The sequence below is a fragment of the Phyllopteryx taeniolatus genome, chromosome 4, assembly GCF_024500385.1.
Source record: "Phyllopteryx taeniolatus isolate TA_2022b chromosome 4, UOR_Ptae_1.2, whole genome shotgun sequence".
NCBI lineage: Eukaryota > Metazoa > Chordata > Actinopteri > Syngnathiformes > Syngnathidae > Phyllopteryx > Phyllopteryx taeniolatus.
Window position 1 is genome coordinate 28,805,957 of NC_084505.1, and position 22,078 is coordinate 28,828,034.

The 22,078-nt window shown below is 42.4% G+C and overlaps 1 protein-coding gene across 20 annotated transcripts in view; it reads right to left on the reverse strand.

The window, feature by feature from the left end:
• adgrl3.1 (adhesion G protein-coupled receptor L3.1) overlaps positions 1-22,078 on the reverse strand; it is a 149,442-nt gene that overhangs the window by 37,644 nt on the left and 89,720 nt on the right. For 17 of the 20 annotated variants that reach the window (XM_061771351.1, XM_061771364.1, XM_061771361.1 and 14 more), the window contains exons 8-12: positions 17,343-17,750; positions 16,881-16,984; positions 15,068-15,253; positions 12,861-12,899; positions 3,396-3,579 (exon numbers count right to left, since the gene is read on the reverse strand). In XM_061771351.1, the coding sequence (XP_061627335.1) occupies positions 3,396-3,579; positions 12,861-12,899; positions 15,068-15,253; positions 16,881-16,984; positions 17,343-17,750 (921 nt within the window). The remainder of the gene's footprint in view (positions 1-3,395; positions 3,580-12,860; positions 12,900-15,067; positions 15,254-16,880; positions 16,985-17,342; positions 17,751-22,078) is intronic. The other 3 variants (XM_061771367.1, XM_061771366.1, XM_061771348.1) reach the window with 1 other exon arrangement.

The following is a 22,078-nucleotide window of genomic DNA, read 5'->3' on the forward strand; positions in this document are numbered from 1 at the left end:
TGATAACATTTCACAGCAGATTGATAATAAAATCAGTTCCTATCCAGGAGATTGCTGAACACAAATGTGATATTTGACTAAAAGTACTGGGGGCATCTTTGTGGCAAATATAATTCAAAATAGGGTTCTCACTTCAACATTCTGTACAACACAATTCCCTGGAGGAAGATGGCTTGAAAATTGGGCCCGGAACTGACAAGCGACATATTCCCACAAGCAACTTCTGTCATATATAAATTCAGCTAACCCTTCAAATGAATGGGATTCCATCTTAAATATACGTCGAACAATACTTCAAGTGGAGAGTGGCTGAGAGGTATGCAGTGCTGACAAGACATCTTCGGCAGGATGGGATAGAACGGGGACCAAACCCTACATAGTCCTGTCCCTTTACGAGGACTACAATTAAAGGCAGGTTGTGAGCATGGACGCTTTTAGGGCTTCTCACGCTGCCATATTTCACATTTTTTTCCTTTGCAGCCGACTGATCAGAATGATGGGATCAGTGATACGCAATGAGGAGAAATGATGGAGGCAGAGGCGAGAAGGCGCTGTGCACAACACTATAATAACTAGCTTTGTTTTTCTTCACCTAGAAATATGTGCATGCATGTGTGTGTGCGTGTGTGTGTGTTGTGTTTAGAAAAAAAACAAAACAAGTGTCTTTGACAAATTCATTCCCTGCTTTGGAAGCCTCAAGGTCATTGTTTTCCTCTGTGTTGTGTTCACTCAGCATTGGTCTCAGTGGAGTCAAAGCTTCTGATCGAAGCTCTTCATTCTGCCTCGACTTTGACAGTTACACGCCTGCTCAGTGTAACACGTGCTCGTGCATCTTGCGAATCCGTGGAGCCGCTATCCCCTTGCACGTGTCATCACAGAATTATGTCAGGCAAATGTGATAATCACCATGAAAAGCAATTAAATATCTTTATTAAAGATTTACTTTGATTCTGAAGCTCAGGGTGTAGGTATCAAAGCGACAAGTATTGTTAAGCAAATTTCTATCTTTTCAATTTGTGCTCTAATATCACTTTACAAGTCCTACAATTAACAGGATTAAACACCTCACATTTGCCAGAGTTGTTTTTCTTTCTTACATGCAGGACGCGTCAGTGATACAGTGGAATATAAATTCTTGCTGTCACATCATGCGGAATCCGAGTGGGCTACTTCTGCTAAATCACATATTGGAGAGAAGGCACATAGATTTGAGCAAGTGTTTACCCTCAAGCTATTACATTTTTTTTTTTATGCTAATAAGGCATTGTGAGGCGGAACAACATGATTTTATTATATTTTAGAAACTGGTTGTAAGGACAACGGAGCCTACCACATGATGAGGAAACATAACAATAATAAAATTTTTATCGCTTTGTTATGTCAAAGTTTGTGCATTTATAAATATGAAAGACAAACACTGTATTAAATGTCATCAATAAATGGATGGATGGTGAAAGAGTTGGTAAATTGTTGGGTGGGTGGGTTGATGGATACGGGAATCAATAGACGGAATGATTGAATGTTGGAAGGGTCGATCAGTTGATGGACAGATTGATAAAATGGTGACAGATTGGTGGATCGGTGGGTTAGTGAATGAACCCATGACGCAAAGAATTGGCAGGATGGCGTTGGGAAGGATGATCGGAATAATATACTAATTAATAAGGTAACAATATACATACTGTACTGTATGTTGAGGCATCAGTAGGTGGCTTGATGATTCATGGATGGGTACATGATGGACAAATAGTTAATGGCAGGATTTTGCTTTTGGATGGATGGTGTGTGGATGAGTGGGTGGGTTTTGTGATTCAAAACTACTTTCCACACTGAACTTGATCCATAATTATGGACTAGGAAGCATCCTAACAAAACATTAATACAGTACGTCACGGTTCGGCACTCCAAACCAGGTGACAGTAATGCAACTCCCGTGAAACAAAACACAAGAAGAAGAAAAGTTACGGCAAGTTCGGATGACAGACAACCACTAGACAACCAGCGGCTTCATTTAAATCAGCTGTGTGGGAACATTTCGGGTTTCCCGTGGAGTACAACAGCGATGGCGTTCAAGCGGTGGATCGGACGAGGACATTGTGTCGGCCGCGTTCGATAACTGTGCTGTCTGTACGCGGAAACACGGCGAACATATTAGACGACGTCATCCAGATAGGCCGGTCACCGAGCCAGACAAAAGAAAACCCGAGTCCAACATCTTATCCCGACGTTTTCAAGAAGCCTGTAGATCTGCGCCAAAGATATTACCGAAGCTATTGGCACTTACACTTCAACAGCGAAGCGACCATATGCATCAGTCGTGGACCCAGCATTCAAATATTTATTCAAAGTGCTCGAGCCTCGTTAAAATGTCACGTCAAACATAAAATCGAATACCAATTTATCACAGGTAGTTCCAGACTAGACTCATTTCTGCTGGAAATAACTGAAAAGAAACCTAGAATTATGCATTTGAGACTTTTTGTTGCTTTTTCATGTTGTACATTACATGACACTAGGTTCCTGTTAGTCAAGGGATAGAGTTCAAAATCTTTCTCTTGGTCTACAAAGCACTCATTGGTCTCGGACCAAAATACATTCTGGACCTATTAGTTCCGTATGAAACATCCCAAATACTCAGGTCATCAGGGACAAGCTTATTGTGTGTTCCAGAATCAGAACTAAAAATAGTGAAGCAGCATTCAGCTACGATGCTCCTCACCTGTGGAACAAACTTTCCGAAAAGCTGAGGTTTGCTCAAACTGTTGGCTCTTTTAAATCAGGCCTGAAAACCACAGTTTGCCGTCAATTTCTCTTAGATGCTCAATCTTTCCTTTTTTCATTTCATTTTTCCGCTCGATTTTTAATGCACTTTTAATGCTTAAACTATGTTTTAATTTTGTGATTTTGTCTGATTTTATTTGTCTACCTTTAAATCTATTTTACAATTAGTTTTAAAGTTCTGCGCTGAATGTATGTTTTGTTGAATTGCCGTTGGAAAGCACTTTGAATTTGCCTTGTGTATGAATACAAATTATTGCCTTACTGATCTCATACGGAACCATGACCCCAAAACCGAGGTATGTACCGAACCGTGACTTCTGCGAACCGTTAAAGTATACAATCAACATTTAAAAGTAAACACAATCATATGGAGCCAACTTGTAATCAATACTTTTAAAAAGTGTAGATTAAGGAGAAGGCTTTTGACTTATTGGTAGCAAACCACATCTGAAAAACATCTTAGGGGACAAGAAATCCAAATCCAAGTCATCCATTGTCTACCGCAGTATGAATGTAATACCTGAAGCTTTTGTGAACTGTTAAATGGCTTTCCTGCGGTCTTTCGACAGGCTGCTTTAAGTGAGCTTTTGTTCACAGAAAGAAAAACTACTCACGGATGTTGTCAGTCGTCTCCTGCACAGTGTCGGTCTTGAGGAGGTTGTCAGCTAACATAAAAGCGCCGGTCTCCACCGTGTCGAGGAGCAGCGTGGCCGAGTGCAGCTGCTCGCCGGTGGACAGCTCTCTCCACGCCGTCTGGGCTCGCGGCTGCAGCAAATTATTCACCGTCTCCACCATGGCCTGAGGGCCGGCACAAGCGTTAAGGGAAACACTTAATTAATGATTCTAATGTGAACAGTTAGTGCCAATCCATTAACATTGCGTGTAACATTAGTGTTTCCGTGACAAGAGTAGTCAATAACACAAGACAATGGGAATGTTGTGGCCTCTCATTTATCATATTGATAAATTATGTTGACACAAAAATGTCACGGATGCAAATGCGGCATTCCCATGCAGACGTTGCAAAAGAAAGAAAGCAACATTAAAAAGCACAATTTCAAAAAGCTGATCCAATCACTTCCTGGGTTGCTAAACTTCTTTTCCCCCAGGTACACCTGCCTTTCGGACTATAAAAACAAACAAACAAATATACACAGCAAAACAAAACACATCACAACAAACTTCTTTGATTACTCACAAGAATGTAAACAAGAGCGTTTGATGTGCTGACTCATGAATGGACCAAATAAACACAACATATGTTAAGGGTCCCTTGTCGATAATTTGAATACTTAGATGCACAGTCCAGGACACCATTAACGCTGAGAGCATTCTTACATCTTGAGCAAATCGTCTGCCTTCACCGGGCTGCAATAAGACGTGCAATCCTCATTCAGGACAAGCTAACGTCACCGCCGACGTTTCAATGCTACATGTTGCGCGGTCACCTTTGCGGCCTTTAGAGTCAAACCTGAGCCCTTCAGTTTGATTGGATCGCTTTTTCATCACAGAGGAACCCCACCACAGTCGGTTTAGTTAAGTTGATTCACGGCCCATTTTGGACGCTGAGCCAAAGTTCAGGAAACGCGAAACTAGAGTGCAACTCAAATGGACTAAAGGTGCTCCATTAAAAACACTTCCGCTGTTTTTGTTCCGAAAATCAAACTAAGCTAATGAGCTGATGGTGGTTTCACGCGGGAGCATCTTTTATCTTTCTGAATAAACACTGCTATTTTGAGTTGGCGTTGCGCTGGATGGTTGAGAGAGAGAAAAAAATAATGTTATACGGGATTGTCGGCTAGGTCACATCCAGCCATGCATAACAGCTTGCAGTTAAAAAATATGAGCCGAGTAAACGGCAGAGAGGAGCAGAAATATTCTTTCAGAAGCAATACTTATTTTGTCTCCAGCCCACATTCCTTCATGCTCTCAAGAATTCACTTCCTCATTTGAAAAGACCCTTGTAGAGATAAAGAAACTGAGAAAAGGGAGGCAGCGGAGGGGGAAGAGACACGAAGGGAGTCATGGGAGAGCCATAAAACAGTCCACTGCTTCCACGGTGACAGGCGTCCTTTGGGAGAAGTAGAAGAGCGAATACAGGTGCGATCATACGCATACATCGCACACTCCCATCTGCCTCTCCAGTTCTCATCTCGCTCTCGAATTGTAAAGCAACCTCTATGCAAACGTCCTGCCATCGCTCACTTGTGTCTCGCCCTTTTGCTGCCCCTCGAGAAGGAGAGCAGGTGGCCTCATAATAGCGCGAGGGTCTCGGGTGAGGAATGGCAGGGGAGGAAAAAGATACGTGCAATACGTCAGTTTATTGGCGATCAGAAGGGAGGCCAGCGGAGCAAAAATAAATGCTACTTCGTCGAGTGCAGGACATGCCGAATTTGGATCAGCGCCGTACGTTCCCCTTCATATATACCCGTCTTCTGCAGATGCTTGAAATTTGTCCCATTGAATGATGCTTCAATTATTCAAAATAAGAAAAAAACACCATCCCAGCCAAAATCCATTTCCATACTTTTTCTGCTCACCAAAAAATTCAACGGGAAAAGATCGAACCTTCTTGGTGGAGATAAAAGTGACGACTCTCATGCGTGTTAATATGCTAAAAACACACACAAGACGACGGCTAAAATCAATCCCTACTGGTTTCGGTTAATTCGTGATGGCAAATCATCCTCGGTATAATCACATATGTAATGAATCCGGGATGCTAAATTTATAGTGTGATGCCCCGCTCCAACTAACAGCTAATTAGCTGTGATGCATGTTGCATGAGTTGCGGGAAGGCTGCTTGGAAACCAAACTAATTAAGCCAGTGATTCGGCAAACAAGTAGATGTTGGACATAATATCAAGCACGCAAAATGCGTACACAGGCAAAAAACAACAAATTTTTCTTGTTAAGTCAACAACGAGCTTCAACAGACCCCTGATAGAGAACTTTACACAGACCGATGAAACACAGAATTTAATTAATATTTATCTTTTCAAATTAGAGCCTGTCAAATTATTTTCAAAAACAACAAAAATAAATATTCTGCTCTCCTGTGAATGTCCGTGAACACGGTGGACATGAAGTCGGTTGATAAGCGCTCATCACTTGCAGGGGGATGACCCTGACATTCGAGAGCAATTCCCAAGGCTAACGATAACAAGGTCCAAAATCTATTTGCAACAAACCACATTGACCCACATCTCACATCAACATCCTTGGTTCAACCTTGACAACGCAAGAACAAAATCAACTGTTCTGTAAATCTTAACACAGACAACGCATATGAAGAAACATGACGGGCACTTTGGCAAGCTATGTGGACAGTGTTACTTTTTTCTTTTTTTTTTCACTTTCATTCATTCGTTATTTTTCTTTTAACGTTATCTTTAAACCAACACTTTGTGCCTAATAAACGAAATGCAATTATGTGCAAACAGTTGATAAGAAATGTCAATGTTTCAATTTTGGAGTCTTGCTTCTTGAATTGTGTTAAAAGATTATTTTGATTGCTATTACTGCTACTTTCTTATTATTAATAGTATATTATTTAAACAAAGGATGTTAAATACATTGATATCATGTTGAAACAGTTAAAAAATGTATTTATTAGTTGTAGCCCAAAAATGACATTAAAGCCCTTTACTTGAAGTCATCATAATTCCTCACGAAACTGTCTACGCACGTTGGATTTGTACTGATGATCACAATTTTTTCATCCACAATTTTTTCTGCGCAGAACAAAGGTCACCGTTTTACTGTATCAATGTTCACATTTTGTGTATCGCCATATCAGCAAAGTCTTATGATAATGTCAGATAGGAGCGCTTTCATCCACTTGGGCAATTATGGCAAAACATTTCGGACAGCATATTTTGGCTTTTGTCCACGATCATGTGCGTGTAGTTGTTGAGAGATCATATGTAGTATACAGTATTTAGGTGATAATAACAATAAGAGTATTTTCTTATGGTTTCTTTGATGTGTTGGCAATTCTATTTGAGAAAAAAAGCAAAAAACGAGGCGATCTGAAAAAGTAGTGTGTGCGTGTGCCTTTTTGTTTAATATGCAAGTTTCCAAATGTATGAGATGTGTTTGCGTGCGCGCTGTAGCGGCGAGGCATTCGCAGTGCACCATTCTGCTCCACTTGCCGAGCCGATTGTCAGTGCAGGCTCTGTTTTCCATTCCCTCATGCTGCACTTTGATGTGTTTCAGATAACCACTAACTGACACCCACCCTCCCATATAACTCTCATTAAACTTCTCACAGCTTTTGATTGAACTTTCGATTATCTTGCATTTTCTATTCCATATAAGTTTTTTTTCTCCCCCCCCCCTTTTCATTGAAATGTAATTCTACAGTGCTGAGATTACATCTGCGGAGAAGGACCTGTATCTGAGAAAAAAAAAAAAAAAGGTGTGTGATTTCCTTGAGGTCCACACATCCACACATAAAAGTCATGGAGTTAATATTCGTGTGTGTGTGTTGCCTTTGGTGAAAGTATGATGAGCCGAGGGCTAAAATTATGGCCTTTTTTAGGGGTTACTTGCCCTGCAGAAAAAGATGAGGGTGTTCATTTCTGCACTTGTGTATGCGCATAAGAGTGAACGCGTGCACGCACACACCAGTAAATGGGGCAGAAGTGAAATCCTTTGAAGCGTTAGGGTAATCCAGCGTAAACAAGAGCGGCAAGACAGACGAGAGGCGGCCCGTTCTACTTCTCGCAGCTCCACGAGGGCCGCACGTGCACACGTGTGGGTGCTCGTGCGTGCACGGCCGGCCGCCGTGTGTACGCGCACGCACGGCAAGGCGCACTTTTAAATTGACAGCGTTTGGCTGTAGAAGTAAAAAAATAATAAATCCTTTCTTTCTCGCTTGAGTGCGTTTGCAGAAAGTGCATGTTTTTTGAGAATGTTTTCATCCGAGAAGCAGGCTTTTCTGTCATTTGTTGTTGGACTTGTGTTCTGTCCGTCCTGACAGAACGAGTTTGGAGCTAAATCGGGCTTTACATTCACAGCATGTCGCGTTCTGACCCGCCAGCCGGAAATAGAGGACGCATTAGACATTGTCATTGAGCACGGCTGTCTCCTCGCTGGCCGTTCTGTTGTTTCTTTTTGGTCTGATCACATCCATTTCTGTTTCGGCAAGTAGGGAACGACATCATAACGGATTTGTGGATTCCGGTTGGAATTGATCGTTGATTCATCATGTGTTGGTTGCGACCGGCAGAGGTGATGTTGACTCGGCCTCACCTAATTTAAAAGAGTAACGTCAGCAGTTTTTTACGATCTGAAAATCATTGCCAAAGTCAAAGGAATGGTGTCTCGACTTAATTTGGAGAGACAAATCCATGCGTTCGTTTGTGACCGGCAGGGAGGACGGCCTGCTCACGGGACTCGCTAAACGAGCTAGAGCAGCTGCCGTACACCCAGAATGCTGCTGCCCGAGTCCTGACTAGAACCAGCAAGTATGACCACATTAGCCTAGCCTGGTGTGTACAAATCTCATGGTGTCGCTGACTTGTCGCAGCCTTGCAAACCTCTTCAGGATCTGAGAACCTCAGGGAACGGCCTCCTGCTGGTGACCGGAGTCGGGACTAAACACGGTGAAGCTGCGTTTCAGTTTTCCACAAGCCTCAACTCTGACAATATTCAAATCCAGGCTGAAAACATTTCTACTTACAGTAATTGTGCATATGACAACTGAAAGTATTTTGTCAGCATCCCTCGCTTTTCATTTAATCAGCTAATGATTATGTTTGTCTTATGGAATTTTATGTAGCTGTCAAGCACTTTGAACTGCCTTGCGTATGAATTGGGCTCTACAAATAAACTTGCCTTGCCAAATACTGTATGTGATCTAAAAAAAGAACAGCAAGATGTCAGCTATGGCACCGGTACTCAGGTACTCGCGATATTTTGCATGGAGACAGAAGTTCAGAACATTCAGTGGGCAAGAGAGAACCCTTCTCCCATCCTTCATTCGCAAACCTGGATGAAAATGAACGGAGTGACAATTACCCAGGCTGTTTCGCAAGTTAGCACACATGCTAACAAACACAATTTCCTGAGTATAATAATACATAGCTTTAATAATCATTTTTAGATATTATTTCATCATTAATAATAATAATAATAATAGCTCAAATGAAATCACTAAGCCCTAATAATAATAAAAAATAAATAAATGGGTGGGTTGCGTCAAGAAGGGCATTCGGTGTAAAAATTGTGCCAAGCAAATCACGTAAGCGACTCACTGTGGCGACCATCGGTGGGACAAGCTGGAAGTAGCATGCGTGATTATCAGAATCAGAATCATCTTTATTTTGCCATGTATGTCCAAAAAAACACACAAGGAATTTGTCTCCGGTAGTTGGAGCCGCTCTAGTACGACAACAGACAGTCAATTGACAGCGAACACTTTGGAGACAGAAAGACATTGACAAAAAGAAAAAAAAAAACAGGCACTGAGCAATACAGGGTTGCTAGTTATCTGGTGATGCCGGGTCAATTTATTTATTTATTTATTTTTTTACAATTGTGCAAAAAGATGCAGAGTCCTCTAGCAATTAGAGCAGTATGAATGACTAATATAGCAATAGTCCTGTGCAATGACCATTGTGCAAAGGGCGCCGAGACTTCAAGAAGTGGATGCAAGTTTAAAGTGACGAGTAGCGCGATAATCTGGGCCAATGTCGATTGTGCAAATACTATACAGATACTCCTCAGTCAGTGTGCAAATGGCGCAGATGCTACTCTGGCACATGAGTGGCCAGTATTGGTCAACAACAGATATGCAAATAGTGCAGCGTGGCGAGACTACTACAGTGAGTGCACGAGTAATGTATAATTGGCCCCACAGAAATGTGACAACAAACTCATCAAACAATTCATAGATTGCAAATTTGCCTCATGGGCCTTCAAAGAAAACTAATCAAACGCCCCTTGTCTTTCAGTTTTATTTCTACAATGCATCTTCTCCATCACTCTCTCTCTCTCTCTCTCTCTCTCTCTCTTTCTCTCAGTGCACCTTGCACAAGCTACCTGCCTCCATCAACCAGCCTGCAGCATCAAAGCCTCTTCAAATAACCAACTTCATCATGAATAAATTGCCAATTTAGTACACATGAAACGAGTCCCCAGTTCCCCAAACGAAATGTGTGTGTGAGAACGAGAGAGAGAGAGAGAGAGAGAGAGAGAGAGAGAGAGAGAGAGAGAGAGCGTAAGAGAGGGAGAAAGTGGGAAGATAATTCAATTATTTTTCATCTCTATTAAGAACCCAAACCTCCTGCACGCTCTCCTCACTTGACAATTAGCGCTGCAGATAATTAACGAGGAGAGGGCAGCAACACACCACATCCCTAATCACGCACATTTCTACCTGGCAGAGTCGAGGACCAATGGTATAATTTGGTTTTGCATTACAGAGGCTAATTATATAATCGATCACTTCCACCACCCCAACGCGGAAGGTGTGTGTGATGTAATTTTCCGAACTCGTAAGAAGCTGTCTGGAGGTGCCGAGCCGACGGTTCGGCGATGTGAAAGATCGAAGGCAACTTATAAAAAAAGAAAAAGAAAAAAAAAAAACGACCCACCGCTGTGATGTGAACATGTAAGATCATTGGGGAGTTTATATTTAGACGTCGGCGATGTGTGTGTCGCGTGCGTGTGTGTGTCAGCTCGCATGCAGTTGTAGGCCATGTTCTATGATGTGACATTGCTGACTGGTGCTGACGTCGATAGTTTTCGCAAAGGAGGGGAGGTTGGGGGGGAAAAAAGCCTGCATCAGGAGAAAAAGAGCAAGCCCATCAAGGGTGCGTATGAATGCGTGCGAATGCGCGAAAGCAAAAAATGAGACGCTGCAGGCTGTTTACAGCACACAGATGAGGAAGGTGCCTTGTCCTTGTGTTATTACCTCTTCCAAGGGAATCCAAATTCTTGAGTGCCATTTTGGTTTCTTTGTTTGTTGAGAGGATTAAACAAACGATACGTGACCGAATTTGTTTTTTTGTACTGTACTTTATTGGAGCAATACGGTATGCAGGTTGTGGTTATCGATCGCCGACACAGTATCGTCTCGCTTCCAGTTGGGGTGGTCGGCGTGTCGCTTCAGAATAATTCCGCTTCGGTCAATCAGTCAGGTCGAAAAGTCACAACCAGAAATGCTTCAGTAAAAGAAAATAGACCTTATTGAACGCATCAGTCACGCAATGAGATGTTCTAACAACAAAAATACAGGAGAATGAGGGTCGCCAACATGAACGTTTCTGGAAATCGGGGCTGCCACTAACGATTATTTTAATAATCAAATCATCTGTCTGTTATTTTTTCGATTGATCGATGAATCGGATAAAAAAAGAATTAAAACAAATTTCCATCTCTTCTTTCATTAACAGGATAATATTTTAGATTTACAGTGCAGAAAATGCAAGAACATAAATTGATTATGTTTCAGTAACAGGCAAAAATGTTGATCATTGTTTGCCAAAAGAGGAGCAGATATTTGCAAATGTCTTATTTTAATCAAACTCAAAGCTAGTCAGTCTGGTTTCATGAAGGACGACAGAAAACTGAGAATCTTTACAAATGAAAGGCTGAAATTCTGAGGATTTAGACAACTTTAAGTTAAACAAGGTCTCTAAACAATTAATCTATTAATTAATCGTTATATCCAGCCGTCCAACCATTTTCTGTACCGCTTCCCCTCACGCGAGTCGTGGGCGTGCTGGAGCCAATCCCAGCTTTATTTGGGCGAGAGGCGGGGTACACCCTGAACTGGTCGCCCCTCCAATCGCAGGCCACATAGAAACAAACAACCATTCGCACTCACATTCACACCTAATCGTTATATATAATATAATAATAGTTGTCGATTAATCGATTAATCTTTGCGCCTCTACTGAAAATGTTTAAAAAAGATTAAATTAAGAGCGGTATAATACTGCAGCATCCAGAGCTATGGCAGAGGAAATTGGTACACTGATGTGCGCATGCATATTTTGAATTTCAAGCAACAACGAATCTGCTCGACCAATGAGTGACGAGCAGTGAGTGTTATTTACATCGCATATACGGCAACGCTTCGATTGGACCTGATTTTGCCAAATGCGTCCATTGTGACAAGAGCGGTGGTGAACCGCATCAGTGGAACAGAAGAAAAGCAATTACTGGGTTAATTTTGCACACCCCATATGAAAAAAGTCGTAGCTTTATCCTCTAACCAGAGGGGGGAAAAAACCAACCTCATTTTACTCAATTCACCAAAAATTGATGCGTTTCACCTCTTCATATGAAAGTGTAAGAATATCACGTTTTCATCCCTGGTTAAGGTCTGCACTCGACTGAAAGCCATTTTAGTTAATAGCAGAGTTTATGAACTCAAATAAAAAGATGTTGAAGTGAAGCAACATTGTGTGTTGTAAGGTTGCAACGTTAACCGCGATGCACAGGAGCGTCAAGGACATAGAAGCCGACCGGACACACGTTAGTTCATGATTTTGAAAGGTGCGAGACCATGATCACGAACCGGCGTGCAACAAACTATCCATCACTCCACTTCGCCGCGGCAGAGACGACATTTCAATGAATGGAGATGGATAGCGAGTCATTTGCTTCCAGGCAGACCCGTTTACAAGCCAACATACGGTCCTGCAAAATAGATGAGCGACTATTGATATTGATCATGGTCTCTTATCTGTACCACTGATTGCAAATCAAAGAAAAAAATGGAAATGAAAAGAAAAGAAGCAAACACTTTGAGGAGATGAAAATACTGTCAGCAAACACCTGTGGATTCAGGTGATGGATGCTGATGATTTATTATAGTTATGGAGTTAAATTACCCTCCGCAAAGGGTTTCAATTCAAATTTGAAAACCTCTGTTGCAGAGTGCATCTTCAAAGTAGCCTCGCAAATGTGTGATATCACACACAGGCTTGCTTGATAAATTACATGCTGATCGTGAAAGTAAAAAAACAAAACAAAAACAAAAACACACGCACACACACACACACAAACACACACAAAGCGCGGGTGTGGCAAAGCAATCAACAGATACCAGGAAGCGGAAATACCTGTGTGAAAAACCTGCAGGACCTCTCTCTCTTCTGAAGCTGTAAATTCAAACAATTCAACTGTTAGCGATGTAACACCTCTTAATCCCACACACGCGCGAGGCCTCTGGAGAGCAAACACGCACGCGCACACACACACACGCGCACGCACAGAGCTATGTCATTAACATCACACAAATAGACTTCGGGGACTGCAAATACATCGTTCGTCTTCTCACTCACCTCTATTTTCATTGCGTATCCCAAAACACCCTTGTTTCTCTTTGTTTCCGAACTGAACCTGCGCGTGACCCCGAATTTAGAGACAGCGCTTGTAAAAAATATATTGTCTCTTTCCAATTAAAAAGTACGCGCGTAATATTTGAGTTCACTCACAACTTTTGACAGCAAAGTAGTTTGTAAAGTCACACCGCAAATGGCTGTTGTTTAGCCCTCAAAACACAAATGGACACATTTACCTCCACAGCTGTATATTGCACGTGTGAATTTCATGTTTTTATAAATTGCAGCAAACTGACTTGTACAGCGTACTGCAATATTTATCAGGTATTCATGTGTGTCTTGTGACAAAGTGAAGTAAGATAAAACAATTGACCATTTACTTTCTTCTTCAGCGTATTGTGTGTCGTTACTATAAATTTTAGCTCTCTGTACATTACCTGCGAAACCTCGGACTGAACCTTTTCCCCCTAAATTGACGATCTGTTTTAGTGGCACTGACATGGAATGGCAGGACAAAGTCTTGTCGCCAACATTCTGCTTTGTGTGAGGTCGTCTCGGGACCAGAACTGAGGCGGGACGGCACCTGTCGAAACAGTCCTGACTCCTCCCGCACTGTTGTGGTGAAAGCAAGTATTTTTATACATCGTACATAATACTGGCGTCGTCACACGTCACATTATTTTGTTGTAGGATGCTGTGTCCCCGTGTGAAAGCATTCACCGTTGCGGCAATATTCTGCCTTCACTGGGTTCTGTATAAAAAGTATTATTAGTAATTATCATCCAACAGATAATTATGTTCAAAAGTCAAAAAGCATCATACTGAAAATGAAATGGGCTTTTTCATAGGCCAGCGCGATATGCTTTCGACTTTCTCACTAAAATAGATTCTTCCATGTTCTGTATCTACTGTTGAGTGTATTATGGCTTTTATTCGAATCCACTCAAACATGAATGGTCATCATTTCAAAATTGCAGTGATTTAATTAGGTATTTGGGTCATTAATGAGATCAGGGGCGCCACTTTTCTTCTCACAGTCAGCAATACTTATCTAACCTCAAACTCGCCATCTGGTCAACAGTAAAGCACAGATGAATGGTTTCCACGTGCACTCTCGCTTTGACGTGTTCATTTCAAATAAGTGAGGACAAACAGCACTGGTTGTATATAGTGAGACAGAAAAGGCAGATTGGGAGAGTGCGAATAGGTGCGGGGCCAGTGATTCATAAAGTTAAAAAAATGAAAAAGTGAGTGTATAAGAGTTGGCAGCAGCTGTCAGTCTCGCTCCCAAAGTCGGCCTATCACTGTTGACCTCAGCAAAGACAATCAAGGAACAGTCTCCCATTAAATGACTCAGCCAGTCAATTAGGCAGCCAGTCAGCGAGTCCCCGATGACTTGGCTCACTTTAATGAATGCCTACATGAACAAACTACACAACTAAATTCTTCCTTGTTCACTGCCGATAAAACAGATCCTCTGCATGCTCACGATTGAGTTTCCATTTATGTAAGCTGCGGGAACTTCCTAGGAACCCTTCTTTTGTTACGCCTGTAACATTAAATGAGATTTCCCAACTAACATAGGAGCTGTGTAATGAAATAAAATGCAGTGTAGTTCTTGCAAACTACAGCCACTATTTTTTAAAATAAAGCCACTGTAACACGGCATTAATTTGTTACATTTAGGGTAAACGCAGGTTTCTAGATTTAGTTTACACTTTTCATCTGACTCGTTCAAGTACTGTATCATCAGGTGTGATTGTAAGTGTGGATTTTAAATACAATTTGGTTCTGATTCAGGTTGAAAAAAGCAGTTTGGACTTGTTTCAGTGGAGGCTGGCATCTAAAATGTAATGTAAACATTTGGATCACCTTTCTTTGGAATGTTTATTGCATGTTTCTACCATGTACTTCCATTGTTTACATTTCTCATTATTTTGTGTAATTTGCTTATCCGCAACATATGCATTGAACGCACGCAGTACCTTGGTCAGGCTGCGGGCGGCGCTGTCCTTGCCCCCGGGGGTGAGGTTCCTGAGCTGCACGTCAAGCAGCTCCACCAGCTGTGCCATCGCCCGCACCGTGGAAGGCACGTCGCCAGGACGCAGGAGCCCTTTGGTCTGCTCCGCCAGCTCCCTGGCCACAATGGCCGCCGTCTCGCCCGACCGCAGCTGGGTACAAACAGAGCGACAAAAAGGGCGGAGGCGGGTGGGGGCAGCGCCGGGGGATTGGGAAATGATGGATGGAGTTAGAGACGACGACGTAGTGGGAGTTGAAGCAATGAGAAAAAGTTGCATAGAAAGTTGAGTGCAAGGCGGAGGACAGGGAGATGTCGGAAAGAGGAAAAAGCCGAATAGGGTGTTCGGAGAAAAGCTATCATGCAATATTTAGAATTATTCATAGGATCCCCTGTACACTGTGTTTCCACTTGGGCAATGTCACCATAAACACATCACATACAGCGGAACATCTACGATCAAACACAAGTTTGATTAGTTTGGATTTTGGAAGGATGTTGTCTTATAGGAAATAAAGTCAATCGAAATCGCCCATTCTGGGGTAAAAGTGTCACAAGACAGTGCAGGCACTTTTTGCTTAACAATTTACCATCGGAACTAAAAAGAAAAAACAATGAAGCGGTTTTAAAGACATTGCAGATGTCCGTCAAACATCTCAATTTTAACATTGTTTATGGTCGACTGTAAAAATAAGCTGTTAACAGTAACTAATAAATAGCTACTGTTCATTGTAAAAGGAGTAGGTATTGCGTCATATTGACATCATAAATAATAGTGGTTCAACTCCCTAGTTTTTGTCCAACTTCAAATACAATATTCATTCATTCATTCATTCATTCATCTTCTGTACCGCTTATCCTCGCTCGGGTCATAGGGGGTGCTGGAGCCAATCCCAGCTGACTCTGGGCGAGAGGCGGGGTACACCCCGAACTGGTCGCCAGCCAATCGCAGGGCACATAGAAACAAACAAGCGTTCGGACTCACATTCACACCGACGGGAAATTTTGAGTTTTCAATTAACCTAGCACGCGTGTTTTTGGGATGTGGGAGGAAAGCGGAGTACCCGGAGAAAAGCCACGCAGGCACGGGGAGAACATGCAAACTCCACACAGGCGAGGCCGGGATTTTAACCCACAACCTTACGACTGTGAGGCAGACGTGCTAACCAGTTGGCTCAAATACGATATTTTGCATTCAAATTCTCATTCAAGCAGGAATGAATGCCTTTCGAGGTTCCCTTCTGCTCTCCTACAGAAAGCAGGTCGACGCAATAAAGCACAACAATGCCGAGACGGCGAGCAAACACCACCGAGTGGCTGTGAACAATATTCGCATGAAATTGGAGCATTTTGATTGGCTGCCTCATAGCTGCAACTTTTATTTTTAATCTACCGTTTGATGTTCACGGCTTACTGAAAACGTCCGTGATTGTAGTCGCAGCGTTTGGACAGGGCAAAGTAATCGCTTACCACGCCAAACAATTTTCCTGGTGTTTAGCCTCGAGAATTTTTTTGTCTCACAGTATTCACACAATATTGGCATCTTGGAGAACAAAACATCAACACAAACGGCGTCCTTTCTGCAAAACCTGCACTCCCCAACAGCTATATACAATCTTGTCTGTTTCAAGCACTAGTTGATAGGTTGACAAAAGGAGATGAATACATGCGGGATAAATCCCTCCCTGTGGTCGTTGTATCTCCACGCGTGAGAAATGATGCTCTGGGAAACGATCACACCACACATGCTCGCGAGGGCGGCCGGAAACATCCACACTTACTTTCTGCATGATGTGGTTGACCCAAGGTGACGTGCAGTTGCTGAGGTCAGGACCTCGAGGATCCCAGTAGCCCAAACGGGCCACGCACACGTACGTGGCCACGCCTGCAAGAGCAGCAAAACTAATCAGGGAGACGGCGCTGACATTCACCGAAAGACTTGAACACCTCATGTGGCGCCCGCGGGGGAGCAAGGAGGGAGGTCGTTGTCATGTCAGCAAATTAACATGAACAATGCATCCCATGGAGGTAGAGTACGTGTGCACTGTGATGAATGGACCCGCAGTATAAAACACTGGCTCTTCACTTTTGGGATTTGTTTATTGACTCTGCCAACTTTTAGCCTTCACCTCCATGAGGAGTTGCGCTGTTGCGGCTTGATCATTTCCTCATGAGTGAAAATCGTCTTCATTATTTGAACATAAAGATTTCACACAGTGACATCATCCGGCGATGTTCCTTACCAAGTGTCCCAACCGGGCACGGCTGCTTGGCCAGTTGGCCTTGCTGGGTCCGGGGCCACGAAATATCAGCCGTCACTCTCGGACTACAAAAGTCCTGGGGAGGAAAAGCCGGGGGCTGCGGCGCCGCCGGGGGCGCCCGCACCGGCGGGTAGCGCTCCCCGGCTTTGCGGTTGATGTCTGGGATGTGGTTGGCGTCGGACGGTGAACCGCCGGCAGGATTCACGGCGGGCTGGCGAACTGTCGTGGTGGTTCGGTAACGCTGACCCGGGGAGGTCGTGAGGAGAGGACGCGGGGTAGTGTAGTAGGGCGGAGAGCGAGTGGTGGTAGAACGACCGGTTGAGGATGAGGAGCCCCCTCCGACTGCGCCGCCGCCTCCTCTGTTCGGCGGGATCACGGGCGGGCGGAAGTCTACGAAGGAAACAGGAAGGCAAAAGTTACGTCCAAACAACCCAGACTGCAGTGCACCCATTGCATCAGATTGTCAAATTGTACAATTGCTGGAATATTTCTTTTCCACTTGTGTGGGTTTTTATGTTCAAAGTACCAAAAAGGATGAGAGTAACCAAATTATGAATTGTTTGCATTATGGACTAAATTTCCTCGATTCACAATTATGTACTTCAACGACTATATTATAGTGCTTTATAATGCTAACTAAATTAAACGAAATGCCAACTAAATTTGACTACAATGTACTATCGTGGCGGCACGGTGGACGCCTGGTTAGCACATCTGCCTCACAGTTTTGAGGACTGGCGTTCAAATCCCGGCCCCGCCTGTGTGGAGTTTGCATGTTCTCCCCGTGCCTGCGTGGGTTTTCTCCAGGCACTCCGGTTTCCTCCCACATCCCAAAAACATGCATTAATTGGAGACTCTAAATTTGTGTGCGAATGGTTGTTTGTTTGAATGTGCCCTGCGATTGGCTGGCAACCAGTTCAGGGTGTACCCTGCCTCCTACCCGATGACAGCTGGGATAGGCTCCAGCACGCCCTAGTGAGGGGAAGCAGCTCAAAAAATGGATGGATGGATGGATGGATGGATGGATGTACTATAGTGTTTTACTTACAAACTGCACTGACGATATGATGCTATAGTACACTACACGACCGCACTGCGCTGTAATGCACTACACTATATTATTCTCTATAGCCGTGGTACTTTTTTTTTTTTTTCACCAAGTGCTGAATACAAAACTAAATCCCCAAGTACCATCATAATGACCAACATGAAAATACAGTAACGTAGTAGGTCTAAATGTTCATCCCAAAATGCAAGAGATTTTATTATATTTTAATCCACTGCAAAATTATGCAGTTTGAACATTAACACTGCACTCAAATGTAGAAAAAACCTTGAAAAACTATTTAATTAAAAACATATTGCCCTTGAGTTAAATAAAAAAAAATTACTTATGTTTTAACAATTGACAGTTAAACATTGAAAGCAAATGTATTCCACTTCAAATGAAAAAAATATATATATAAAAATGTAATGTACAAGCTCGTTTAAAAAGCAAAAGTTTAAACAAGCCGCATGCATGTTGTATCTGCAAGCCTCGTTCTAATATGTTTGATTGTATTTTTTTTTCAAACATTCTACATTTCATCTGTATTTAAGTCAGTAATTCTTTCCACCACAAGGAGCTCATATACTGTACGTACCAGTACACTGCTTTTGTAGTGTTAACATGGCACCATACTAGTGCTGTATTCCAGACTGCAGTTTTTTTCCTACTTGAAACTTGTGAGGTCTGACATCAGAACATTCCAGTGAAATGTAAACAAAAAACATGTCTGAAAAGTTAGCATTTGTATAATTACTAAATACATTATTTCCTTGCCATGCTATACTATAGTGGTGTTTACCACACGCTATTATACGTATCACATATCACTTGCAGTGCATATGTGTAATATGCTATGTAATATTATATGATAAATTATTACACTATACATTATTATACTATAAATGCTATGCTATAATTAGTATACCATACAATACTGTATTACATTACTGTATATTGCTGCGTCATGCATGATTCATGATCACGTGCCATCATGGGAAGCGGCATTGTCCCCTAATGCCTGTGAGACATTTTTAGTGTCAATATTTCATTGTAAAATAATCTTAATTATTCACACAGAGGTCGGAAATAAAGAAGGGATAGAAGAGATGACAGCATTGAAAAGAATGATGCGCAGCGTCTCCAAAAGTGCACACACTATAGCGGCTTGTCTCATCCTACCTCTGAACTTTCCGCTGCAGCGCTGTGTGTGGTGCAAATCAATATTGCATTAGGGAGTGTTAGATAAAGGGAAATATTTACACATTGCCTTCAGAGAGGCCAAGGCAAAGCACGACCTCACATCTTTCATTAACTCATTCCCTGCCAATGCCGTCCAAAGACGTAATTAAGAATCCATCTATTCCCTGCCAATGCCGTCTAAAGACGTCAATTATTATTGTTATTTTTTCTCTCTCTTTACTATGAATGGGCAAAATCACAGGTTGTTCAATTAATTGATTTTGATTTAATTTTGTTAATTGTAGTGTTAGTTAGGGTTCGGGATAGCCATAACCCTAACCTTATGTTGTTAATTGTGTGGAATTAATTGTATCTTGAAGCAAAATGGAGTGCACTACTCGGCTGCAACCAGCAGAGGCGCTCTTAATTGAAACTCAACTAGTGTGCTGTCAAAAGACGTCGGCTAACGGAAGTTAAAAAAATAACAATTAATTGATTGATTGATCATTATTTTCCCCACTAAGAACAAGGACCTTCAGTTAAATGTCAGTCCTTATGTTTTACCACAAAACAACAACAACAACAAAAACAACTGGAAAAAAAATACACAGACCCCGCTCCCCTGTTGTCTTTGTACAAGATTGCTTGTCATGTTCGGCTAAATGAGCTTTATTCTAAGAAATCTGTGTGAGGTCATCCCGTCACCTTCTTTTTACTGCGATGCTTGTTACCATTGATTTAGTGATACTCGCACAGTCCTTTGGGTGTGAATAAAAGAGCGAGCGGAATGAGAAGCAGGTCTTAGTGGGCGTTTGCAACGAGGGGGCGTCTATATTATTCATTGTGAGCAGAAGTCGACCCTTGCTGTGGACTTTAATGAAAACCACCTTCCTTCTGTGCTTCTCCCTCGCCCGCTTGCTTGACTGACAGCCGTGAAACATCCCGCTGTACATTGTGTGCGTCGGTTCTCTCCGTAACTTCATGGAGTGTTTCTCAACCTAAACAGTGCTGCTCCCTGTTCCTGAATTATTGCTGGCCCTGCCTTATGCATTCTCCACGGAACATTGCCATCAATCACATGTGTCAGCTGTGGCCTAGGGACGAGCTGTCACTGTCTGTGTGTGTGTGTGTGTGTGTGTGTGTGTGTGTGCATGTGCTTTTGATGAAAAGAAAAAAAGGGTGTGTGTGTGTGTGTGTGTGTGTGTGTGGGATGCTCGATTAGGAGCCCTGCCACAACAGTAATGTTGTGTGCGTGTGTGTGTGAGGGTGATGTCTGCTGTCATTTGAGTACAAGGCTGAAAACAGGCCTGGCAGCTCGGGGTGAGGCAACATAAAAGCCTGCTAGCATCATAGGCAAGGGGCCACAGCATATCTGTCTTTTCTTTTCCTCTGCTGCTCTCTTGACATTTTCCACCTGACATTTTCTGACTTGATTGCTCACTCGCCACTTTCTTGCTCGCACTTTCATTCCCCCTGTTCCGATTTCCGTTCAACAAAAACGCACTCTTTTTGATGGCATTTGTTCCTTTTCCACATCTCTTTTTGGGTGATAACATACCTTGTCAATGCCATGAATGAATCATTGCGTCACTCAGCGAAGTCTGGTTATGCGACGTAACAGCTTTATAAGGAAAGGGGCTATGAGGTGTTCTCATTAGGACTAACATTAAGCCTTAACTACACGTGCAATGGCAACATCGTAATGCCACTTAAAAGGAGCTATGTTCTCCACGGTTTGATTTTTGCTTTGTCAGTTACACTTTACAAGCTGTTAGCTTGCTTTTCTCTAATTTGCACATTGCGGAGAAAACATCAGCATGCGTCCTTTTCTATTCCAACAATAGCTGCATCTTCAACTGCTATTCAAAACTGTGACAGTCTCAACTCTGCTCAAGCTTGAACAATATGGAATCGATTCACACCTTTAAACAATACCCTCAAAATCACGCGTATGGCGAGCTTGTATAAAAGGATTAATAGCGTCTATGTCATTGCCATAGCAACCACAGATGGCCTACTTTAGTGAGCTCTGTAAATATTTGTAGACCAGCTAGGACACAGGTTAGCACTAGCGTCGCAATGCTAATAATACAGTACAGGTACTTGTACAAGTACATCAAATTTATCAAATAATTCCAATCTATTCCAAGACGAGACGTTAAAAATTATAAATTATACTAGTGTTTATGGCCTATTTTTACTGACCTTTACAACTGCAAAAAAAAATAAAAAATGTTTCTGAACGAGATTTATTAATATCAAATAGATTAGAAGATCTTCACATGCCCAGCAAAAAAGCAAATTAATTAAACTTAACAGACCCTGACAGCTGAGTAAAATGATGTGATAGGATCAGAACCTTCAGATGGGCCGTTAATTATTTTTGATGAGATTGTTTTATCAACTATTATGCTGCAGCAAACTCTTTCAGGGGAAGTTGAAAGCTCGGCAGCCGCCGTGTTCATACATGGCCTGCGGGTATTTGTTCCAG